General features: G+C 42.7%; 1 protein-coding gene across 2 annotated transcripts; it reads right to left on the reverse strand.

Moving 5' to 3' along the window:
• Window positions 1-894: 894 nt before the first annotated feature.
• On the reverse strand, window positions 895-25,688 carry LOC117472798 (transducin-like enhancer protein 1). 2 transcript variants are annotated; one of them, XM_034118201.1, is made up of 20 exons: window positions 24,936-24,959; window positions 24,503-24,603; window positions 23,442-23,505; window positions 22,755-22,799; window positions 17,117-17,179; window positions 16,883-16,987; window positions 13,372-13,588; window positions 12,962-12,978; window positions 10,638-10,751; window positions 9,268-9,321; window positions 8,921-9,070; window positions 8,644-8,782; window positions 7,934-8,133; window positions 6,087-6,154; window positions 5,249-5,498; window positions 4,557-4,804; window positions 4,183-4,330; window positions 3,913-4,063; window positions 3,326-3,402; window positions 895-2,875 (listed from the first exon to the last, which is right to left on the reverse strand). In XM_034118201.1, exons 1-20 carry the CDS (start codon window positions 24,957-24,959, stop codon window positions 2,768-2,770), a joined length of 2,343 nt encoding a protein of 780 aa, XP_033974092.1. In that variant the 3' UTR covers window positions 895-2,767. The 2 variants fall into 2 exon arrangements, with proteins under 2 accessions (XP_033974092.1, XP_033974093.1); XM_034118202.1 differs by having other exon boundaries at window positions 2,768-2,875; window positions 16,913-16,987; window positions 24,936-25,688.
• Window positions 25,689-26,518: the final 830 nt, after the last annotated feature.

The raw sequence follows: 26,518 nt of genomic DNA on the forward strand, positions 1-26,518 counted from the left end.
AAAACAAAACAGAGAAAGTGTTTGCTTCCTTCTGAAGAAACCTGATTGTCATGTCGCATATATCTCCAGCTGAGGTTGTGTGTGTGTGTGTGTGTGTGTGTGTACATTCGGATTGATAACACCTTAATATGGAAAGTAACATTACGATAGGGATTAGCAGTTGGAGAAAAAAAATCTGATGCAGAAGTCTATTTACTCCTTTATGCTGTAACAAGTAATGCATTTTTTTCAAAGCCAGTTGAGGGCAGCTTTTATCCTCTGTTGGCAACTGAGCATTTATAAGTTCAGTCGTACTTTTTGCAAAGGAACCATGAGGAAGGATAAGGCACTAGTTCACTTTAACCATGTTTTTTTAATGTCTTGAATCTAAATCTATTTCTTTTTCCAATGTGGAATCTGAAAGCCTCCACCGGTTATCTGTAATGGATCTAAAAGATTTGTATCATTGTGTCCCAACCATAGGCGGAGTTTGACATTTGCGCTTGGGGGGGGCAAACCTTTTTTACTGACGTCAGTACACAGTCCCAACTATTGCGTGGGGTGCTACGGATACAGTAGCAATAAAGCCAGCGCTCACCGCACTGAGTATGACTTTTCCATGCCCGCCGTACACACACACTCAGGGGCGGTCTCTCCCCCCAACAACAGTGCATTACATAACTGTGCACATCTTATACTTATTTGATAACTACTATATCCCTTGGTTACTTGAACATGCTACAATATTATTAACGAGTGTCCTACCTTATTAAAATATTGATATACGAAATATTTTTATTGGAACAGTTTTTGACGTAGTAATGCTGTAACATATTTCAATGCCCCCCCTGCCCCCCCGCAAAATCCGCCTATGGTCCCAACGTGTCCAACCCAGAAAGTCAAAGACCACTCCAGTTACAAAAAAACACATTTATTGTCTAGATATTTCAATCATTTTAGATTAGCTAGCATTAAGACCATTTAGTATTTCTCCTGATTAGATGTTTCTTTTCCATGTAAAAGACGTACAAAAACAGTTTGTTATTTCTAAAGCATGTCCTGTAAGAAAAAAAACATATATACATTTTTACAAACATTCAACAGAGAAGAAACTGAAAAACAACCCAAGCACAAGGTCATGACATTAATGAGTTTCAAATGTCTGCAACTCCTTCCTGAAGCTGAAATATAACTGACTCTCTCTCTGTAGATCCATCTGGACAAATAATTGATTGTTGCTTGTTATCCTCAATTTTGTAAAGACAAAACATGACAGTTGAACTTTTCAAGGCAATTTCACAAGTGTACCACATTCAAGAAAATTAACAGAAACCGTATTAAAAGAAAAAAAGGCAATGTGAGGATGGTAGCCAGGACTTTTCACTTGTTTGAACACAAGGTTAATTCACTTGTCAAGAGGATCTTCTTAGAAGTAGTTGGTCCCTGTTTATGAAGCGTGGTCAACCATCCATACAGTAAGACATCATGTGTTTGAAAGAGTGATAATGTTTTAAATTAATGGGGCATTTTACATTATCTTTTCCTTTTAATCATTATAGACTAAACCAATGAACCTATGGTGAAAGGGAACACAGGCAATTCAACTGCAGCAGGGGGACAATAAACAATATCAATTTGATTTGTAAATCAAACAGGAGACCAATTATCAATTCTGAGGGTCTGAAATGTTTCCTGGTCAATTCAGTAATAGTTGGAGTAAAGCTGGGGCCGTCATGTGCATCTGATGAAACGCGCTGTGGTTCTCCTGTAAAGCATAACAAAGTCGATCAATGCAATTTGAGGATTTATTAAATCGACGTAACTGTTTTTCCTTCCAGTTTTGCACCAATTGCCCTCTGTAGCAACATGCTTGAAAGCTTATTTAGTTTGTAAGCCATTTATTTTGTGTATGGTGGCGTCTAAAATGGGTAAGAATGATGAAAACATACTTTGCCTCATGAGGTTCAAAATAACCCTTCACAAAAAACAATTGATTGTAAAAGACTGATGTTAGACAGGTCAGCGGGTTCAGTGTGTTTAAACAGTGATGGTGTGTGTGTGTGCCCAGCGTGTAGGTGGACAGCTTCCTCCACAGTGCAGTTTAGTGAGTGAGGTCTCACTGACAGAAACAGTTCTTTTCAGACAGTGTAGGCGTATCCAAACAGCAAACTGAGGTTCTAATGTCAAAGAGTCAAAGCGGAGAGATGAACTGGCTGTGAGAGAGGTCTGTTTGCAACAAAATACAAACCAACATGTTCTGTCCTCCTCCGTCTCTCTATTTCTGTCAGTTCCGGTCCACATTCTCCTCTTTCCGTCTGCCATTTGTTTCCATATTCAAGCATCTGTTTTGAGTGTTCATTCTAGGGTCTCTGCCCGCTGTCGTGACACCGAATCAAGTGTTTAAAAATCTAAAGGTCAGTGCTCCAGAGAGCTGGTCCCAGTCACAACAATGCGTTTGGTTCAGTGATTGTTTGGTCCCTGTAACTGATTCCAGTGCAGCGTGTAGCAGAAAGCAGCAGAGACGATAACATCCAAATAGTTCCTCTCCTTCGATTAAACACCCAGCTGCTCCAGTTCATTCCCAGCTGATATGGAGTCATGTTTACATACACAACAGATATGTGCGTGTAAAATGTTTGTCTCCTTTCTGCGTCTCCTCAGCAGTTGTAACAGTAAACAGAATGTGCCATCGAGGTCACTCATGTTTATGATTTCCACTTGAAAATGTATAGAAACATATCGGATGTGTTGGAAAGAACAAATGTCCTTGCTCTCTTTTTTCGTAGTTTTAGTAGATGACCTCGTAAACAGTGGCCTTCTTGTCCCCTGAACCAGTGACAATGTATTTGTCGTCCACAGATATGTCACAGCTCAACACCGAGGAGGATTCTTTAGACTGAGGAGAGAGAAGAATAAATAGAACGGGTAAAAAGGTTAGTCACAAATGAAGAAAGAAAAAGACTATTCCCTGCTTGACTGTTTGAAATACAGTACTAAAGGTTTTACAGCTCTTAAAAAGTAAAACTATACTCTTAGTGGAATCAATATTGCTGAATGATTGAAAAGATCAATAGCTATCACAACAAGTTTAATAGCGTTGTTACAGGGATACGTGCTGATGCAGTAAATGAGACAGGATGGGTTTCCACACTAAAAGTTATATTCTAATGCATAATACAAACAGCAGGCATGTTTGTAACTTTCACTGGTCAAAGTAGAACATGCTCTTTTTAAGGACAACACACAACTGTATGGGTTCAAGTTATATATTGCACTGAATGCTTTGCTGGTGGAAGGCTTTTCATCTCCTTAATAAATTAATAAATGATGTGATGAATGTACCAACCTGGAATATGCTGGCTCCATAGGGTGTTCTCCACGCATTCAGCAGGTTGTCCTTTCCTGTGCTCACAAACCATTTACCTGGGTAGAGAAAAACACATTAGCACTACCACAATATCGCAGGGGAAATAGAATAGAAATAATGAATTTCCTGCCTACCTCTAGCACCAATTTCAACTTGTAATTTTAAAAGATGCTTTTCAATAAATACTTTACCCACAACATTATGATTTCTACATCAAATACTCAGACCGTGTGACTGAGGACTCTTAGAAAACTTTTTCCTCCATTCCTCCAAAGTAAACAAAGATTCCAAAAACAGAGAAAGTAATGACATCCAGAAACTGTTTTGATATAGTTTTAATGTATTGAAACTCAAGGCCCATTACCTTTAATTAATTAAGACTTCTCTCTGTTTATTTGATTCTTTGTTCACCAAAGAGACAAAACGTTTTTTTACACAGGGAGAGTAATTGGTTTACTAATCGTCATTTTGTAGATGAAGTATTCCATTCAGGTAGACTACAAAGCCATACAGAATGTATAAAACGAGAGCTAAATCGACTGAGATCCAGACAGCCAGTTGCTTACCACAGGAGGCAAACTGCAGGGAGAGCACACAGCTCTCATGCAGGTGGAGCTGGTATTTGTCAGGCTTGGTGACATGAAGGACCTCCACGTTGCTGCTCTCCATCCCCACAGCGAGCCACTCTCCTGTCGGACAGTAGCCGAGAGAGAAGATCTGGACACAGGAGACAGGAAATGTTACATTGGAACGGCTGCTGACATTTAATTCAGTCTTTCTGGAGACACTCATTTAAATGTTTAAAAGAGTAATTAAATAGAGATATGAGTGTGTACCTGTGATGTGAAGTCATGCTGCTGCAGCTGCCGTCCCTCTCTCAGATCCCAGGAGCGAACGGTGTTATCGAGGCCTCCGGTCCACAGCTTGGTGCCGTCGTTGGAGATGTCAATACAGCTGGCTCCATCTGTGTGGCCCTGGAACTGCCTGCAGTATACACACATACTTTCTGAGTTAAATAAATAAATAAATACTGAGGAGGAGAGATTGCCTGGGCCATTGTCAAGCATCAAAGACTACCAAAATGTGAATCTCTAAGAATATTTGTATCAGCAGCCAAACAGCCAGGGCTGAGAGTGTGGTTATAAAGGAGGGTCCAAAGTGTGGATGATGGGTGAATGGAGAACAAACTCAGACTGAAGATCTCTCTTACCTAACCAGTGTCTGGTTGTGTAAATCCCAGACTGCAATGTTTCCGTCGCTGCAGCAGGAGAAGCAGACCTTGGAGTCGGGGCTGATGGCCAGAGCGTAGCATGCCGGCGCCGATGATGTTAACTCCGCTTTAATCCTGGGAGTGGGCGTGGCCAAATCCCAGATTGACAGCGTGCTCGCCTCACCTCCCACTATCAGCGTGCGACCGTCAGGCAGGAGACGACAAGAGCGGATGTAATTGTCTCGGTTCTGGGGTGGCAGACAAAAAGGTTTATATATTTAATGTTTTGCATAAAGAAAAGTAATTACAATCGTCAATTTTTTGTTAATACTTTTTATCAAAAAGGTTTCTCTCTTCGAGTCGATAAAGGCTGATAAACTTAGTCCCAGGCCAAACTAATTATTTCTTATCATTACCAGATGAAAATCACAGAGACCAACTTACCTTGACAGCGAGAGAGTGACAGAAAATGAAAATGAATATACAAATTCATTCAATTCAATAAAACATTTATTTTTTTGTCTACAATATTGCATGTCAAGGTTGTCTCGTGTTAGTTATGGAAAACCAGGTTTAAATTAACATATTTGGTCATACTTTTTGCCTTTCAAAAGACATGCACCATGACTGAAGAAATTCTAGTTGTTCTCGCTCCAAAAAGCTACTTTATACAGTATTATATATACACTCACCAGACAGTCCAACTGCGACACTGGGCTCTTGTTTCCGGGGTGACTAATGTCCCAGACCTTGACGCAACCCTTCCCTCCTGTGTAAACGTGTCGGGTGGGGTTACTGATGGTAACGGCGCACACCACCTCTCCATGGTTCAGTGTGTTGATCTGACGGGCGTGGCGAGGAATCCCTGGGCCAACCAAAGCATCCGGGGGGAAAGGTACCGGCTGCATCTGGCCATCCGCTGCCACGTGAAAAGAATAAGCCCTAAAAACACAAAGAAGGAGGAGAGACGGTTATACATGATGGAAAGATGAAAGAGACGGATAATAACAGAATACAGTGTAAAATAAAAAGAGACAAGAAAGCTGTGCCTGAGAGGAGGTTTACATAAAGGTTAATCCATGTGGCTTCAGGCAATAAGTCATCAAACTAACAAGCAACTGCAAACTAGTGCTTCACAATATTGGAAAATACTGACATTTTTCCTTGATATATATTGCAACTTGAAAAAATACAGGAATATTAACAGTAAAAAAATGTGGCTTAATTTAAAAGTAAAATCTATCTGATACACTTTAAAGTGACATTAAGAAGCTAGCTTTTGTGCTCCATTAAACTTGAAAATGTTTTACACATTAGTCGAACAGATATGAAGGGTGTTGACATAAGCCACACCCACAAAGCAAGGTTAACGAGTTGGGCTCAGTGTTTAAAGACTGATTGGTCGAGTTGTGGACATCATCGTAGAGCAATGACACACAGAAGACATTAAGTCCACACAGCAGGTCCTGCGATGCGACCATGCGACTACTGGATGGATGTATGGTGCAGCCCTACCACATTCACACTTACGGTTTGCCGCCAGGGATTCCTGTCAGACTGGGAGGCATTCGCATGTGAGAATGAGGATCAAAACCAACCTTGAGAAGAGAACACAGACATTTTATGATCACAGTGCAAACACACACCCATTGGCAATTGCAAAATGCTCACAGGTCAATATTAACCCGTGAACAGAACACAAACACCTGTGAGCACAAAGCACACACACACACACACACACACACACACACACACACACACACACACACACACACACACACACACACACACACACACACACACACACACACACACACACACACACACACACACACACACACACACACACACACACACACACACACACACTACACACACACACACACACACACACACACACACACACACACACACACACACACACACACACACACACACACACACACACACACACACACACAACACACACACACACACACATCACACACACACACACCACACACACACACACACACACACACACACACACACACACACACACACACACACACACACACACACACACACACACACACACACACACACACACACCACCACACACACACACACACACCCACACACACACACACCACACACACACACACACACACACACACACACACACACACACACACACACACACACACACACACACACACACACACACACACACACACACCACACACACACACACACACATTAAACCTATTTAAATAGTGTAATGAACACTATGCAAATACAGTCAAGAGAAATGAGGTGATTGAACGAAATGCACACCAGCACTGTATAAATACTCACATAATCGCACAGATGAGAGAAATACAGCTGTGTAACTATTGACACTTTCCAGTAATCAAACATAGCCCCACCTTTAATATAATATACTTAATATTGTTTTTAATACTGTCTGCTTATCTGTATTATTGTGTTGCATTGTTGGAGAAGCCTGTGACCGAAGATTTTCAACGACATAATTACTCTGTAGCTATGTTAGTTTGACAATAAAGAACCTTGAACCCTAAACTTCCTGATCTTTTAATCTGCTAAAACATTAATATGAAGTAAATGTAATTCTGATTTTCAACACAGAATAATCCCCTGTTATCACCAGTTATTTGAGTTCTAAAAAGGTAGATGAAGGAAAGAAAGGAAGGTGAAATGTATGCATCAGTCACTTTCCTGGAAGAAACTCAATATGTAGACAAAATATGAACTAAACTGAAATAAAAGTTCATAAAGCAGAAAGGATGGCAAGGACACATGAAAATCTCCAACACACTGAACTTTTCCTCTCAGTAGAATAAGGTCAATCGTAAAAAAAATGGAAAGATAAACCATACTACCGCTGTAAATCTGCCTTGAGCAGGTTACAGGGTTTCATGGCTGAGATGGGAGCACTGTGCATACAACAACTGTTGCCCGGGTGCCTGAGGGTGAACAGCAAATAGGAAGCGACTGTTGAACACACTTATAAGCCAAGAAGGAGGCCAAAGCAGAATGCATGACTTGAAAATCAACTCTGATCTGTCTCACCTTTACAATGCAACTTCACAGAGGTCAGAAGTTTTACAAAAACCTGATATCTTGAGTTCCTGCCAAAGCATGCTCCAGTGAAAACTGACTTCAAACTCAATACCTTTTAAATAATGATTTAGTTTTTCAGACTTGTACTTCATCTCTAAAAAAAGTTGTACTTTTATTTTTGTGTTTAAATATGTTCCTGTACGCCAACAGAACAAAGACAATCTCACAATATTCCATGCAGCCAACAGAAGAACTATTATCATTTTTTTATTATCATTTATTATTTAACTAAACCACAAATCATTTTCACTCACCATGGGTGAGCGGCCGTACGCTGCCACAGCGGCTGCAGCTGCTGCACTCATCTGAGGGGACATGTTGTGCAGTCCAGCAGCGTAGGCCGCGGCTCCGGCTGCTCCTGCCAGCTCCCCGTTCATCGCCGCTGCGTGAGGCAACATACCAAACGCACCCGGGTATGGGCCGGGTACAGCAAGAGGGGTCCTCAAACCTGCAGCTGAGGAGGGGAGGGGAGGGACAGACACATTAAATACAGGTAACAACCCCAATGATCCCATCACAAGTGGATGCCCTTAATGTAGTATGTCTGTGACAATTCTTCAGGGTTCTTACACCGTTTCAAAAGTCAAATTAAAGCACTTTTCAAGCAAGGATTTCCAGCACCTGTACGAACCCTGATTCTTGTCCCTACAGATGTATCTACTTACTCTAGATTCCAATTCTTTCATTGGCTATGGCGCAAAGTGAACTCCAGCATTAGGTATTTCTGACCATAATTTAGACTATTTGCAGGATCAGATGATTAGATTTATAAACAACATAATTTTAGAAGCAGGCTAAAAGAACTACATCATTTAACCAAGACCTTTTGACTTTTAACTGTGATGCTGAATTTTCCTGGAGGCAATTCAGAAAACAATACTTATTGCCTTCTGGCGAAGATAAGCACATGAAATAACACAACCTCATCATATCATTAATTTACAAACTTTTCTACTGGACTTACTGGCTGGATGTGGCATCTCCATGGACGGGGGTTTTGATAGACTGGGCCGGATTCCAGCGGTGGAGCTGGGACCAGGGGTGGAGTCACCTCTTGGTGTGGGCGTGCTTGACTTTAACCCAGGTGTGCCTGCCTTGTCTCGCTGCCACAAAGAGAGAGACATTTAGAAACAAACAAGAAATGTAACTACTGACACATGTTTCCTCCTATCAATCAATTCATCTTTCTTCTTTTCAACTATCTGCTGAGACAGCTGAAAGTGTGTCTTGTCCATCCCTACCATTGCCATCTCTTTGGACTTGAGGGAGGAGGAGCTGGCTGAGGACGCAGTAGAGGCTGGACTACTGGGGTCTTTCTTGAGAAGACGGGCTTTATCATGGCCATTTTCTCTTGGGGAGGGGATAGGTGTGCCGCGAGGGGAGGCTGGATCCTGGTGGAGGGACAAAGATTCAGTTAACTACCTGAAAACATAAGCACTGCACTAAATGATGATAGCAACAATCCCATGAACAACTGTGAATATATTGTGGTTCATTTAAAAGAAACCATTCCCCACAGACAACTGTAATACCTATACATTCATCCTACAGGAAACAACCACAATGAAAAATATTAAAACATACTGACCTCATTCGATACATCCACCACTAAATTATCATCGCTTTTCTCCCCGTCGCTGTCCTGCAAACCACAACAATCAGTTAGCACCAGTGGCGACTGGTCATTTACTGCTAGTGTCAGCAGAAAGTATTACAAATAATGATTACAAAAAATGCAAATAAAAAATAAAATAAAATATATTTTAAGATCATGTTTAATCATATGATTTGTCTGTACATTGCTGTTTTAGTCTGTATTCTTCTAATTGGTGTCTACAGTGTGTGCCTATTGAGCTGTTTTGAGCCATGTGGGACAAAACCTGATCATGCCCCTCCCTCTCACTGTCTAAGTGAATGGTGACTGTAAAAACTACACTGCGCATGCTCAGAGTATTTTCCTATTTAATGTGTGTGGCAAAAAAATAATGACCATAGGGGCACTGAGCTGCCATCCCCACCATACGTCATCTCACATAATTCAGAGCTGATTGGCTGTAAGTACGTGTGCCGCGAAAAGTGTGGTGTGTGAAGAGGAGACGAGAGAGCTGCAGTGACGTGTCCTAAAACCAGGAAGTAAGCTGCGCATGGCTTCCCTCGACAAAAAAGCAATGAGATTTCTCCATAGGATTTTAGAAAATAGCTGGAAATAAGATCTGTGGGAAACGTACCTGTTAGATAAATGCACGTTTTGTTCAGCCGGATAACATCCACTTGTCTACCCTACTTTTATAATTTTTGAATCATAAATCTATCTATTAGATTTATGATAGACTTTTGAAACTACAAGAAGATAAGGAGGACTTTTACAAAAAAGTAAGAGATTTTTGTCCAGAAGGATAGGCAAATGGACTTCATCTTCAAGTCAAGGTAAGACCGCCATTTTATTGAAAATGGGATCTTACTAAGAAAGAACAATTCAATATTTAAATGATAAAATTACATTTTTTGGGTATCCTTTTGTTGAACTGTCCGTTTAAAATTAATCGAAGCATCAGACTAAAAAAGCTTTTGAAAATAATATTATATTTTGGTTTAGGTCAAAATATAATATTTGTAAACCTGAAGAGTCAGTGCCTCACCAGCCATGAACCTCACTGCACGTCACTGCACGTCACTGCAGAAGCTTGTATAGCCTATAGACATCTACGTTTTTTGTGCCCCACCACTTTTGTACATATAAAAACGCCACTGGTTAGCACACTTAAAATTAGGAGGTTACAAGAGTTAGCAATTGAATATTCAAGTTGAAAATACCAACTGAAACATATATTAACATTTGATGTGTGAATATGATGTGTGCAATAACTAAAAAATGATTGCAAATGAACACAGATAAATATTGTTTTCCTTAGATCCCTTTGCACAAACAAACATACAGTCAGAAAAAAGAAATCTTACATAGTGGCTCGAGTCCTTGTCCTCCACCTTGCGTTTCTTGGAGTCATTTTGAAAATCGGGTCCGTTTCGTCGCTTATCTGAGTTCCTGAGACTTTCTGGCAGCGATGAGTTACTCTGCAGATGAAAGCAGAGAGGAGAGTAGAAGGAGAGCAGAGGAAATAAGATGGGTAGTGTAGAAAGAAAATAGATAAAGAGAAAAATAGTTTGGAGGGGAAAAAAAGAGAAAATGTTTGCAGAGGTGAGACAATTTTGCCATTTATAGTTCAGGTTGTGCTGTGTTGGGCATTTTTCATGAACTCTCTAAACCATCTGATCCATCTACCACTAATTACAACAGCTTTTCAGTCGGGTTAGAAAAACAGACTCTTACTTGCAAACAGGTTAATAGTTCACAGTAGCATGAATTAAGCAGCACTAACACTCTAACAGAAACCTCTTTTCTCACTTGACCAGAGCCAGTCACAGCCACACACAAACACACGCCTCTGAAGCTGATGATTACATTAAGTGGCTCTTAAAATCTATCAGTACTCCCTCTCACGGCACAGTGTGTGTGTGTGTGTGTGTGTGTGTGTGTGTGTGTGTGTGTGTAGGATGTGTGTAGGATGTGTACATGACTGCAAAAGCCTGTGTGTGAGTGTGTAACTAACTGCATGTGTGTATTACTTGCATAACACTCATGCATCCCTCTACACACACGTGCACACACATGCACACACACAAGTGCACGCTCCCAAAAACACACACGTGCACACACACACACACAGCTGCCCCCCTCTGGCCTCCTGACCAACGGATCCTATTGTTAATGGATTAAAGCTTCATGTTGAGTCCATTATAGTCTCAGCCTGTCAATGAAATGTGCATCCAACATACACAAACACACATGCGCGTGCACACATCTAGGGACGAGCGCTTGGGCTCTGAGGGGGGAAAGGGTAAATGAAGGAGGAATAGCAGAGAAGAGCAGGGGAGGAGGGTGAGAAAAAGTGGGAGAGGGAGGGGATGAGATTAGAGGACAGAGAGGATGGAGGGAGGGGGTGAGTGTGGAGGAGAAGAAAGGGTGACAAGAGACGAGGGAGGGAACGAGAGGGGTGGGGGGGGGTTGAAAATCTGTATTCTGCCAAAGGCCCCCTTCCTTCACGCCCTTCCCTCTTCCTCCCTCCCTCCCCCCCTTCATTGAAAGGTTTTAGTGAGCTGAGCACAGGCGCACTGACCCGCAAAACATAAGCAATTTCCCCCCTCCGTCTCTCCCCTGATCGCTTTTAGCGTAGTCTCTCCCACACACACAAGCTCAGTGTCATATGACTGCTGCCCCCCCCCCCCCCCCCCCCCTCCCCTCTCCCTTGCCCAAGCCCTCCCCTCTCAGTGGTGGTGATATTAAACACAATGAGAGTCTTTAAGCGCGGGATCAGGGGCGGTGGAAGGGGGAGAAGGGGGTAATCTGCTCACTGAGGTGTTAAATAGGCACAACAATGCAGGCTAGGCTGGAGGAGTGTGTGTGTGTGTGTGTGTGTGTTTTTGTGTGCGCCTGCGTGGGTGTGTGTGCGTGACCATGCTAAAAAGCTCATTTGGAGGAGAAAAGAAACCTAACAGTTCAGAGCAGATCTAGGGCAGAACTAAACAGGCAGGCCAAAGCTCTGCCCTAGAGATCCCTAAACACACACTCTCTCACACACACAATAATATACAACTTAAGGATGAAAGCTATTTGGGAGAGAAACCGAGGTAAAAAGCAAACAAAAGAACAGCAAAGGGCTTTTATGCATAAGGAGAAAATGGAGTCACTGCAGGGGCAATGAAAGTAATACCATTAAAATGAATGGAGAAATAGGCATGCCTCAGCAACAGGTGCAGTTCGCCTGATATATTAGTTTGAAGTGCAAGTCTTACTTTTTATGTGGATACATTTGCTCTTTACATACTATAGAGCAGGGATTAAACTCTGTAAATAAGATTTTTTTTTAGGTCTTTACTTTGTAATCTACAGAGCCAGGGGTGATCATTTCATAACTACAAATCAAAATTGTTTAATTATAACTTTGCACTGCAACATTTAAACTAAATGTTGTTAACTTAGAGCAGACGGTGTATATGTTTATTCTCTCTGGTTTGAGTAAAGCTTTCTGATCCCATAGACGTCTATCAACTGAGCTAAGACAAACTAATCTCACTGTTGAGCTTAAGTCAAACTGAATGCAAAATGCATCAAAGAACAAAGTCAAACTCCCCAAAACTGAAGTATCTCAATCAGAGACACAGGAAGATACACCGAGTGCTTTGTCAGAACAGTAAACATTGCTACAGAAAGAGGGAGTACTTACTGTGCCGGGTTCTCGGTCTATTGCAATTGGAAATGTGTACATGGGGTAGAGGTCATAGAGTTGGGTGTTCAGCAGAGCAGAAAACAAAAGAAAGAAAGGAAGCATAATGAGTTATAAATGGAAAGTGTACATTTAATAATATCTTTAAACAAGAAGATCCAAAAGGTCACACAGACATAATGAGTTAGAAGCAGTCCAAACTATTTTGGTCACCATTTAGAATAATATGAAATACTAAGTAAAAACAAAAAATCGTTGAGAAACATCATTTTTAAATTGCAGTTTTAATGAAATGGATGTTGGCTTAAAAGCGATTCGTATTAAACCATTTTGTTATTCACAAATTTCCAGGCCAGCCACCACTTTTGTATTTCATGTGGTGTTTCTGTTGGGGGGGGTTGTTCGTTCACCTCTCAGGTGCTCGGGTCCTGAAGGGTGCATGTCTGCTCCGGACATGTGGGGCTTTTTATCACCCATTTCTTTTCCCAACATGTGTGGAGGAACACCACCAAGTGCTCCAGATAGAGCCAGGAGACCAGCTGAACCCCCCAGCTGAGAGGGGTGCAGGCCGGCAGGGTGAGGGGTGAGGGGCACGGGGGCACCACCGTGGTGTTGGGATAGGTGTTGCTGCTTAGACACAGGGAGAAAAGAGGAGAAAGAAATGTGTGGTTAGAGGAAGAAAAGTTTCAGTTACAGTTGAGTAGGTTTGCCCAAGTTTACGTAAATTCACTTAGAATTAAAGTGGTGCTTTTGTATAATTCTTGTGTAAGAAACTAAGTGTCACAAGTGTGGATTCAATGTACTAATTGACTAGTTGAACAAATCAAGTGTTTGTCGACACAGAATTTATTTTCTTCCTTTCTTCCGTTCTTACTGTTTGATCTTTCTTGGTGTTCTAAGCTTAACTTGAAATATCAGAATCTCTTTATTCTTCCAACAGCGGGGAAATGTACCATACATCTAAACTAAAAAGGCTTACCACAAAAATGAAGCAGTACAGTTTATTTTCAAGACTTAAAAATATTAGATGAGCTCACTGGAAATAGCCAAAAACATGTGCACATTTTTAATAGATGCCACCTTGCACGCACATGCTTTGCTTGCTCTTTTCATGTTTAATACAAAGACTTGACCTCATGATGGATTTCAGCCTCCAAGAGTAAAGATTTGGGCCGGGTTTGAGAATTGTATGTTCACGGAATGAACAAGGCTTAAAAATGTTGTACTGTAGCTGCCTTAGGCCCAAGCCACACGAGGACGATAACGGTCATATCCGCTACAGTTCTCTATCATTATAGACGGTTCGGCCACACGAGGCCGACATGGAAACGCATAAAACGATAACGGGTCCCAAGGTGGTTAGATCTGCGAACGAAGCGCTCTGGGGGGGGGGGCAAACGGCTCCGTGCTCGCTGATTTTGTGGCAGGAGTACAGCGCCACTTACAGGCCCGGCATATGTACTACAGCGTCTCCAGCGCTTTCGAGCAGTCTTGTGTGAACGGACACGTTTCTGGTGCCTATTGCGTGTGGACGGAAGACTTTGATATCGATTTCGGTCCGTTTGCGTTATCGTCCTCGTGTGGCTCCAGCCTTAGTAACTTTGACGCCCGACACCAAAAATCTCAAATGTCAGTGGATGACACTGAGCCGCCAATAGGTAAAGAATCAATAGCACTCTGTATCTAATTAATAGAGATTTATGACCCTATTAAAGTCTTCAACAGATGGGACTGTTCCTTCAGTGTCTGGGTTCAAACCACCTCAACAAGCTGCTGCAGTATACAAGTTGGTGAACACATATTCTCCCCCCACACACACCGAAACGCACACCGACACACACACACACACCCCCCTCCCTCTGGGGTCAAACACTGAACAATACTGACAGCTGGGATCACAGCCCAGAGCCTGAGGATGTGGTGGGAGAAGCAGGGGGGAGGGAGACGGGGAGGAAAAGGAGGAATGACGGAGAAGTGGAAGGCAAGGGGGGTGCGAGCTGAGAGCCCCAGCTGCTGCCTGCACTGTCAGGTCTGCTGAGGGAGTGAGGCGGCTGAGGAGAGAGAGGAGAGGAGAAAGAGAGAAGAGGGTCAGAGAGAGAGTTTGGCTGGCAGCCCTGCTCTCTCTTTCACACCAAATCAGGCGCTCGTCTGAGCGTGAAATGCCTTTGTGTTCCAAAACATCATTATTGCCTCCTCAGACAGTAGCCGCGGGAATCCAAGCTCACTGATTCGCCACGGGGAAGGGAGGAGGAAGGAGAGGAGGTGGAGGAAAAGGGGGGCACAGGAGGCAACTCAGCAGGGATGGAAGGAGTGCTGAAGGTCAAACCGACTTTTATCTCACCTAATTGACTAACCCACTCCTCCTCTCGTGAGCCCCCGCCTTCTCTTTTTCTCTCTATCCATCCTTCACTCTTTGCGTCCTGCCCCGATGAATGAAAGCAAAACAACGAAACAGTCTTTTAGCCTCAACCCCCATGCCTGCCTGTACACACACACACACACACATAACAGACACACAATTTCCAAAGTTGGCTCGCTTGCCAAACAATCAAACATAAACACACCCGCACGTCACACTCGGTCTCACTAACATGCATACACAGAGTCTAGATAAACAAGGCAGGCACACACACCCTCACTCAACCATCCTACCCCTGCCTGTTGTTTTCTGGGGATAACAGAAATGCACGCTCTGCTTCCCCCAGACGCACACACCAACAGATGCAAAAACACACACACATGGATACACAAACAGGACCCCCGATGGGAGTAAATGGAGGGGAAGTATTGGTGGAGGCCAGGGGAACCCGGTTTGTCATGGGATGTTAGTGTGAGCTGGTGCGTGTGCATGCATGTGTTGTGTGTGCGTGTGTATGCAGAGGTAGGGGCAACACGCTTCATTACACTCATTTAACTCACAAACGGGGTGAATGACAGGCTGGCGTGGGAGATGGGAGGAGTGGGTGAAGAAGGGAGTGTAAGGGCAACGCCGTGACCCCCCCCTTTTACAAACACTGAAATCCTGCAATTAAGACTCAAACAGCAACTGCCAAATTCATCTCCCCCATCACACACATAGACCCCCATCAGTCCAAGCCAACTATAAAGCCCACCTCACATTTAACTCTTCAAACCCACTGCCCAATATTTGCTAAGCTATGAGGAACCCCACCACGTCCACCCCCCCTTTTCCCACATTCCCCTTCAGCTCAACCCCCTGGCCTCACCTTCCCGCCAGTCAATCCCCTATGGCTGCTATAAAGTATTCTGAGCTAGCCCCCACCCAAAAAGATACCACCAACAGCTCCTCTCTGCCTCACTTTTAACCTAGGCATCATCGCCAAGGCGGAGTAAGAAGTTCATGTTTTTGTAACTTTTTCTCGCACTCCAATACCTTCACAGCTCGAGCCTGAATAGCTTGCCATGCTGCTTGATTCATCAAAGGCTGAGGACAGCTTTTCAATAAACACATCTCATCACAGTTAACCCACTGATTAATATCCTCTGTACTCTGCTCGTTCATCAAGAAAAACATCAGTTCTATCAATCAATCAGTTTTATTTTCCAGACCCTTAGTCCATAAAAAGAGAAACTATCTGCATCCTTGGAGTTTCATTTTCCTACCAACCCTTTCATTGGTCCTGTATTCAGTATAGGCCCATGACCTTGAGATTGGTTTAGTGAATGAGGAATTTAAATAACTGAATTTCCTTTTAAATGTCAGCCATATGCCTACGACGTAAAGTCAATGTTAGTTAAGTACCACACAAGTGCAATATTTACGTTTTAGTAGGGATTTTGAATGTTTCAGGTTAAATCAGGCCAACTAAACTACAACTCTAAATGTTGGCTTAACAAACCGCAAACGACAAATCTACTCATTGTGTCTTTAAGTAAAGAGTAAGTAAAAGGTATACACACTGTAGGTGGAAGGCCTGGCAGTCCACGTACCCCGATGACAGCATTGAGCTCTGCCATGGTCACTTGTTTGGCTCGCTCCACAGCTTGGACCACCTGCTGTTGATGCTAGGGAAAACAAACAATGTTCATGAAGACCAAATGTAAAAGTTTGTATATCAGAAGATCTAGTAGAAACAACAAGTGTATAAATAGCATTAAAAAAACAGTCTGTGGCTCAAAGTCACACGTACTTACCTCCTGTGAGAGGAAGGGAATGACTTGTGCACAGATGGTGTTTAGTCTCTTGGCAATCTCAGTCTGATGTCGGGAGAGACACACGGAAACAAATAGAGACTTAATTGTTAATAACATAATTACATTAATTGGGAAAGACAGCTGTTCACTAACACCAATAAAGTAATACAAGCACACACACAAACACACTGGAGACTGCCACCTACACATCAAGCCCCACACACACACACGATTTTTCCCTCTAATCATCAGTGGGAGCTCAAGTTTCTCTTGCCTGTTGTTTTTATTTTTCTCTCTCTATCCTCTGTGCTCTTGTGCCTCTTCCCATCAGCACTTCGACATAATCTCATCAGCGACTAACTTAATTTGCTCTCCCCCAGTATCCATGCCAACACATCCGCCTGCCCCCCCAACCCCCCGGAGGTGGCAACAATTGTCTGAAACCAGATACCCCCACAGTGGCATCAAATCAGATAAGGGGAGTCATATTACACATCACCCAATCAAATTGATACGAAGGAGGCCAGGGTGAAGAGGGAATTGGAGAAGCTATGAAATGTAGTAATGGCTCTTCGGACACACACACACACATCTCACATCAATAGATACATTGACACACTCGCTGGATGTGAAAGCTACAGAGGGGTTTGTTGCCGTCATGTAAAATCATATGAAAATAACGTCTCAAAGTCATCATAAAGATATTTAGAATCCCACAGCGAACATCAGACCCAACCGTTACTTCACCTGGTTTAGAAATAACTGACTACTATGGCAAGTTTCCCCCTTTTACAGTAATGATTTAAAGAACTTCCTCTTTCAAAGTGACTTCCGATGAATACACTGTTCCAGTTCCCTACTTGCTTAACTAGGTCTCCATTTTCAAAGTTTTACTAATATCATGTCAATTTTCTTCTTGCCTTCCTGCAATCCCTTTGTCATGAAAAGGTCATTAAGGCCATTTTCTGATGAATGATGGGTTCAATCATTTCTGAAAATCTAACATTGTGGTGACGCCCTCTTTTGCAGTAGCATAATTACTTTCATTGGAGCTCCTTGTCACTCACACACACACATCTATCAGCTCAGCAAACAACTGACCCCGCCACAGTTCAGCCAATTATGTACTTGGAAGAGCTAAATAAAGTACTAGCCAATTCAGATTATTTGTATCTAAATAAACAAGTAACTGCTTCAACCTAAACCTATAGTAACCAAAAAAGGATATTATAATAATGTAACAGGTTGGTTAAAAATGTTGCCAAGTAAAACTGAGTAAAGCAAGAAGAAAAAATACTCTTCTTGTTATGAAGACTAAACACGATTAATAATTGACTCTTTATCCAGAATCAAAGAGAATAGGAGATAAAATAGAACATGTCTAGAAATGAATTGATCATCTGAAAAGTTAAAAGACTCATTCACACATCTGGGTTAAAACACTAGGAATTGTACTATCCGCACAATGTAAAGAGATATATATGAATAACTGCACACTTGTTCGAGAGTGCTCGTTCTATACACATAACCCCACAACAGGGTGTGGGTGACAAGAGTCAGTTCTGATCTTAGCATTTTGTTGTTTTGGCCAACTAGTCTGTGCACCATCAATGTGATGCTACCTGACATAGTTCTCAGTGCAAATCTCTACGTAGTGCTGTCTTTGTAAGTCTATGTACCCGTTACTACAGAAGGAGTGACCTTAACAAAGTACTTTCAGCCCAGTAGAAACCTACTAACTAACTCAAGTGGTGTTGAATACATTATGTGAAATGTGACCACAAACATGTCACTTGATAAAGACAGCAGACCGTCAGAAGCTGTCCTTTAAAGTCTGGTGATAAAATAAAAAAGGACAAAACTACGTTGCACCAAGGAAATTAAGTTTCTCTCAACATAATTAAGTACGGGATAATCCATTCCTTAGAATTCATTCCAAAGCTTTTATCAGCGGTTTGTAGCATAATGTGTGTCCGTAAAAAGTGTGTGAGAGAGCCACAAAGATTAATGCACTCGGAGCAAATAAGTTGTTGACAAATGTTGCATAGAAAAAAAGATATTGCTCAAGTTATTAAATGTTCAGTGTCTCATATACACACACTTCTGAATAGATTCTGGAGCCTCTGATAATCAGATGGAGGCGTCTGCTGGAGGCATGGATTGTGAGTGTACCCCGTCCTAGTGCTTTTAATGCGTGGAGACTAGGGATGTTAAGATTCACATCGGTGCACCGGCTTAAACGTTCAAAATGCGAGTGCACCGGTTGAAAGAGTGCACATCGGCTACAGTTTGGGTTGAACTCACGATGCATCGATTGTAGCGTCTTTGCATCGGTAAAAAAAACGATTCATTCATATAATATCCTCTCATCCTGTATGCACTCAGCAGAGACGATCTTTGATCTTTGCTTCGCCACTACGGAGGCCGAAAGTCTCAGTTATCAACAAACATGGAAGTCGAGGAGAAAGAGAAACACAGTGCACCGAAAAATACCTAAAAATCAAACGTTTGGCAACACTTCGAATTTTTCAAGAAAGACTTGAAAAATCGCTCGCAAATTGTAAACGATGCCGTGCCGCTTTAAAGTACACAAGTAGTACGAGGAACTTAGCGACACACATAAAGAGGCGACATGGGATCTGCGGCTGAAAAGAGAAACCTGAAAGTAAGACATACGAGTTCAATCACTCAGTGAGGTGTTATGTCAGAGAGAGTGATGTTAGCCTATGAATGAGTGTTAAGCACATCAGGCTGGCACTATGGTAGTTGTTATTTGCACATTATTAATCCTGGGCAATGCATCCTTAAATTGTTTAATTGTGAGGTGTTGTAAAATTGCACTGTACTCTGGAACACTACTACAAAGGACTTGTGAAAAGGCCAGTTTGTGAAAGGTCCAAGTGGGGTTTTTTTTTAAGGTAAAAAAGAAACAGCATAATGCGCAGTACTAGTAGAGAGAACCAAATATGTGAAGCACTTTTTTGTTAATTTATGATATACTGAATTTAAGGAATAAAACGAAATCCTCTGTTGTACCATATTGAATTGTATCATTATTTTGCATTGTGTTGAATCGCACCGTATTGCCCCGAATCGCATAACGTTGAATCAAATCGTATCGAACTGTATCGCAACAGGGGTGAATCGTATGTATTGCATCGCCCGGTGCTTCAAATGTTAATGTATCGTATCATTGGCAACGTATCGAGATGCGCATCGCATCGGCCTCAGTGATGGAGATGCACATCCCTAGTGGAGACGCAGGACGCATACCTATCAACTTCACTGTAACTCAATCACATAATATCCAACTTATTAGATGCCTACAAAGCTCTTACTAAGGAGCTATTTCAGGCAGACTATAGGCGCATTTCACAATATGTCCCAGAGGGAGCCGCTGACGTCACTTCTTCTTCTGCTTTGGGTTTACTGGCAGGCCGCAAACAACTTCACGGTGTATACTGCCACCCGAAGTCCCCGGCCGGAAGTCCCCGGAGTTGGGGACTGGCTTCAGTAAAAGCTGCTGGGACTCCCAGCAGCTTCTACTGAAGCCTTCCGAGTAAATCACCAGAAGCGCCTACACCTCCTCATCACTCCACCGCTCCCATGTTTTCTTTTGTGTTGCCATAAGTTATTCTCTCTCCGTTGGTGCGCGGGGCTAATGCTAATAATGCTAATTCGAGCAAATAAAATGGCGGCTTCACAAAAAACTTTTCAGAGTTTTACGGGGCGTGGTTTGCAATTCGCCCAGCCAATCAGAAATTGGAACTTTTTTCTCCCCAGGAAAGTCCCTGCTCTCTAGCAGGGACTAAAAAGGGGTGAAAAGACTCGCAAAAAAAAGTTCTAGTTCCAGATATTTTTGGTGTGAACACAAAATCCCAAGAACTATCGGAACTATTCCCGGGAAAAGTTCTCCGGTGTGAAAGCGCCTAATACCTGCAAGTCCATTCTCAGAATCCTAGGTTGTAAGCCTATAATTAGCCTTGTATAATGGCTCACCATTAGGTCGTCTGAGAATAGTCTGACCAACTACTATCAGGGCAGCTCGGCTAATCTAACTGACAAAACTAACAAGGATCAAACAAATAAGGCCGTAAATATCCAAAGCTGCAATCACCAAGTGATCATGACAAGTCACAACAAAACTCTCCACCCCCTAACACACTGCTCTTATCAGTAACTGAATTAAAATATTGGAGAAATGCTATATTGCACAATCCACACATATAGTTGTCAGAGTGGGTAAACAAAAATGGAAGTTTCAGAGAGAAGATGCAAGTGTGCACACACCATGTGACAACAGAGAAAAGGGTTGCCATTACACATATAATTGGAGCATGACTGCCACACACACCTCGTCAGCAGGAGGTGGGTTGTTCTGTATCCTCCGTACCCCCCCACCCACAGAAGCTTGTTGCTCTGACAACTGCAGCCCCAAGCTAATGACCTCCCCTGGAGCTTTAGTGTGTGTGTGTGTGTGTGTGTGTGTGTGTGTGTGTGTGTGTGTGTGTGTGTGTGTGTGTGTGTGTGTGTGTGTTCCCTCACAATGAAAGAACAGTAGCTTCACATGGACATAAAACCAAAAAGGAGCCAAGAAAAAAAAAAAAAATCAAGGGTGGGGGTGTAGTACAATGAAGAGGAGACAAGTAAGGCAAAAAGAAAGGGAGAACTTGGGTTATAAAGATGGGAGAGAAACACAAGAGTAGATGGAGCACATGAGGGGAAAACTAATGGGGGGGGGGGGAGTGTGAGAAAGTCAGAGAAGCATCCCCACTCCTCTGTGAAGCAACCAGGCCAATCCACCTCCAATTTCCTCTGGTCGGACTGGTCGATAGCTGTGGTAATTACTGGTAAACGCTCTGAGCCCTGCACCTCTACAGTGGGAAAATGTGTGTCTGTTTGCATGAGGAGGAGGGTGAGAGATTTTGCACATCATCCATTTGTCTAGACACTTAATCGTGAAAGATGTTTGCCTTTCAATGAGGCTGTGTATGTATGTGCTCATGCATAAACATGTTTGACTTCCTGTGTTTGTGTGTACAGGACTGGATGTGTCAAATTGCCACTGTCCTCACGTGCTTGCACACATTACTTTTGGATGAACATAAATGTCCTTGCCTTAGATTACAACAGGTAAGGGTCCTTCTTGTATTTTGTGTTTGCACACTTGTGCATCTGCCCTACTAAAGTGTGTGTTGGTGTGTTTTAGCTCCACTGTCTCTCCTCTGCCGGCTTCACCATGATCGATTCCTCTGCCCTCCCCAGCCCTGCCCCTCTAATGTAATAAAGCAGGCCGCTCCCCTAGACAGCACCAATCAATCTACAGAGCCATTCATCCTGCCTCGGGGCTCAGCCGGCCGGCCCTAACTGGGGAAATGGAGACAGAGCCCCATCGATCAAGAATAAACACACATCCACACACACACACCCGGGCATACAGTAAAACACACACACACAGACAGAAACGAATGAACGCAAAAAATGCATTTGTGCACACACAAGGACACGTCAACAGGCACACACACCAAATACATCAAAACCCTGCCATCAGAGAGAGAGGGAGGGAAGGAGAGAGAGAAGAAAGACAAACAGGAAGAATCAGAGAGTAGACAAGAGGCAAACAGATAAGCATCCATACCTGTTTGTGCATTTCAATGTTGAGGCCATAAGACATCTCATAGTACTGGGGAGGAAAGAGAGTCAAGTTAGTGAAAGGAACTCTGAACCTTTCAAATTAAAAGCCTAAGCAACTGAGACAATTTGTGCGTCCTTGGAACCACAGAGGCACGCTGATCTTCTCATTCTCAAAGAGCAATCAAAATGCTTTTAAAAAAGGACCCTGCATCTGAATTAAATGTGTTTAGAAAAGCAAAGTAGATAGAAATGTTGGCAAACTGCTGTCTTATATACTTTTTGTTTGTTTCTGTGTCAGACAGGCTTTTACCCCACACTAAGCCTTATTTGTTTCAGGTTAAATGGCTGTCAAAGTAAACTTTTACATAAGACAGAAGGGACACGTTCAGATATTTATCTTGTCAGCCTAGTGAATTGTTACATTTGCTGAAATATTGGAGCTTAATTTAATGAAGATAAAAAATCTCCCTAATAAATTGCAAAGTTGTAGAACAGTCCAATCATGCACTCTAAAAGTCCTTTTTAAACATTCTTGTTGGTGTGTGTTTTTCTTTTGTAATATGCATGTTCCATTTGTTCAGACAATTATACAATATTATCTAGGTAATAGGTTTAGAGTTAGGAAGTTATGGAAGTCCAAAATGAGTTTCTTGGGACACAGTATCCCCCCCTCAAAGACGAATTATCTCACCATGACATAGTGTCTCTGCATCTCCGTCTTCTCACTGGCCAGCTTCTCACACTCCATCTTGAGACTGAAACAACAATAATACAACATTTACTTTGAGAAAAACTGAGAACTTTTTAAGTAAAGCCAATTTTATCCAATTCAACAAAGGCCCGCCAGCGTAAACCAGCACCTCACTTTCCCAAATTGAGAATATATATACAGTATAGATACATGTATAATTATCAGCCTTTGTGGGTGGTTATTTAGTTGTTCAATTTAGATGTTTCTGTACAAACAAGCTTTATTGCTAATAAATGAATATCAGCATGTATCATTTTTCTGAAACGTTTACTCAAAAGAAGAACAAACAGTAAGGGATGTGAATCTTTCAACTGATAACTAGCAATGTTAAAGCATACAACTTTGAATACAGTTTATCAGATTCATTTTCTCACTGAAAAAAGAACTCACAAATGCAAAAAAACAAAGCAGGGCACGGGGTAGGAAGTGAAACGGAGAAGGTGGTTCTTCCTGTCTTGTTATGAAAAGTAGTAGTATCTGTTGGCTGTTTGGTTGAACAATGATCTGTGTATGTGTAAATCAGGATGTGAAAAAACCGCCTGTTTATAGGTCAATAGCATACAACTGTTGCGGCCAACCCCACCACGATAACACAGAAATATTTAAAGTAGTACACACACATCAAGCAGAGGAAAACTGCACCCATGCTCAGGCAGTCTTTTCCTTATACACATAGAGGAAAATAAGGAGTGATTTATGAAACGCTGAGCCCACACGCCACCCTCTGGCTCTCACCCATCACCAAGACTTAGACCTACCGCAGTGTAAGCGCTAACACTGATGCCTGGGTCTGCTGCATTTGTGTGCACTTTTGTGTGTAATCCAGGTTTATGGGTTAGTATGAGGCCAAAGCTGGGGTTTTGTTCATTATGGTAAGGGGGTGGCTGTGGTTAGGGTGAGGTTTAATGTTATAGGGTAGACGAGAAAGAAAAAAAAGCCATAATGTTGACCATAAAGACAGAGTAGCCTTAACTGTGAATGTGTGTGTTTGTTCTACCCACCTGTGGTACTGTGCCTGAAGAAACTGGAACTCCTCCTTGATGCGGTCCAGTGATTCTGGGATGGTGAACTTGAAGGGCTGGCCTGGAGCCTGGTGGGGCGTCTGACATACACACACACACACAGGATTATTATTATCATATTGCATCATTATGTGGCCTACAATGTTCATTTGATCCTCTCCAGGCTCACATGTAGTGTCAAAGTCAACAGCTTTTAATGATAGCAGTTATTAAACAAACACTACTATCAATCCCATGCTGCTTCAAGGGGCAGATACACAGCCCAATTAACAAGAATAAAGAGCCTGATGTAAGCATGTGCTTAGCCCGTAGGCAGTTAAAAGTAAGACAACAAAGAGGTAATGATATCTCCCTGGCTGTGCACCGCCGGTTACAGCCAGGTGAACAACTGTGAAAGCAGGAAGGGTCTTACCGGGTGTCGCCCCTGGGGAAACATCGTTATCTCCTGGAGGATGCAACGGTTTCCTTCTTTAAACCCCGCTTCTTCGAGGGATCAAATTAGGGCACAGTGAGGATATGGGGGGCTCCGGATCAAGGAGACGAATCCATCCGCCGCTATTATCGGGACCAAGTGTCGTTAATTTCAAACAAAACCGACAGCCCCCACCGCTCCCTGCGAGTTCACGGAGCGTTTAATGTGAATCCCTGCTCCTCGCTGTGTTTCGGTCGCTGTTTCTCCTCTGCTCCACCGGCAGTGTGGTCGTAAATCAACCGGAAAAACACGGGAAACGGCTCATTAGCTGGAGGCAGCTAAAGGGAGGGGGAGGAGGGAATGAACCAGGTGAGAAATGATAGGGCTGGAGCCACCCCAGTCACTCCTTCAGCGTTTGTTGTGTGTAGGATCCGGGGTATTCCGAGTACAGCGAGACAAATAAACAAATACGGAGAAAGTCAAGCCAGTAGCCCCTCCACAGACAGCCGCAAACTCCCGGCTCTCCTGCAGAGCATCAGAAACAAATCCTCACAAGTTAATTGCAGTGAAGAGTTCCCACTTGACTCGCGGCGGTCGCTCGTTGGCGGTTGAACAGTCAACAAAAACAGAAATATTCACTTCCCCACTCAGTTTAGATGCGTCCAAAATAGGTTTCACAAAAAAGAGGAAGATGTAGTTAGTTTTAATAACAACTACTCTCACAGCGGCGGCAGCAGTCCACCGTCTAGCTCTGCTTTACCTCAATGGCAACTTTCTCACGCGGTTTCACGCTCCCCAGCTAACCGAAACTGTAGACCCGCCCACAAAACGGATCTGGACCAATCAGAGACGCCGCTCCACGTGGGGATAGTGATGTAGATTACAGAACTGACCAATAGCCGCTCTGTAAAGTACCCCGAGTCTGTTGACCTGGTTGAGCAACGCATATTCTGACCAATCAGGATTTAGCAAGGAGCTGCCGTTCCGGAGGCGCGCAGGGCGGGCAGTGTGGTGTGTAAAGGCAAGTCTCACCTGTCAATCAAAGTAACGTGGGCTCAGGAGGAGCGGGATTGAAGATGTGCTCGTGCATGTACACGTGCCCACGCACATGCACGCCGATACACAATCAAATCATTCCCTCTCACACACACACACACGCACACAACACACACACCCACACATAAACACACACACAAAATACTTTATGTCTTTAGTAGCTGTGAACCTTCCTAACAAGTGTCAAGGAAAATCAACTCACAGTTCTCTCTCTTTTCCTCTTCTTTCTGTCTTTGTAATACTATCCTATAGTGTGCACATTAATCTCGTAGGGCTCACTTTGTTTTACATCTTTCTAAGAAAATAAATGTATTCATGCTGCTCATTTGTTGCTGGATTGTTGTTGCAGTTTTCACCTTCAGTCTGTAGGGTGATAGCTCACAGGGATAAACCCATAACCCAATATTTTCATAGTAAATTGGGAGGTCCTGGTACAAGTTGATGTCAATGAATGCTGCATTTGTCTAATTGAAAATTACATTTCAAGCAAAAGAAAAACAACTTGCAGTTATAATGTAATGGTAAAT

This window comes from Trematomus bernacchii, unplaced genomic scaffold, assembly GCF_902827165.1.
Source record: "Trematomus bernacchii unplaced genomic scaffold, fTreBer1.1, whole genome shotgun sequence".
Lineage (NCBI taxonomy): Eukaryota > Metazoa > Chordata > Actinopteri > Perciformes > Nototheniidae > Trematomus > Trematomus bernacchii.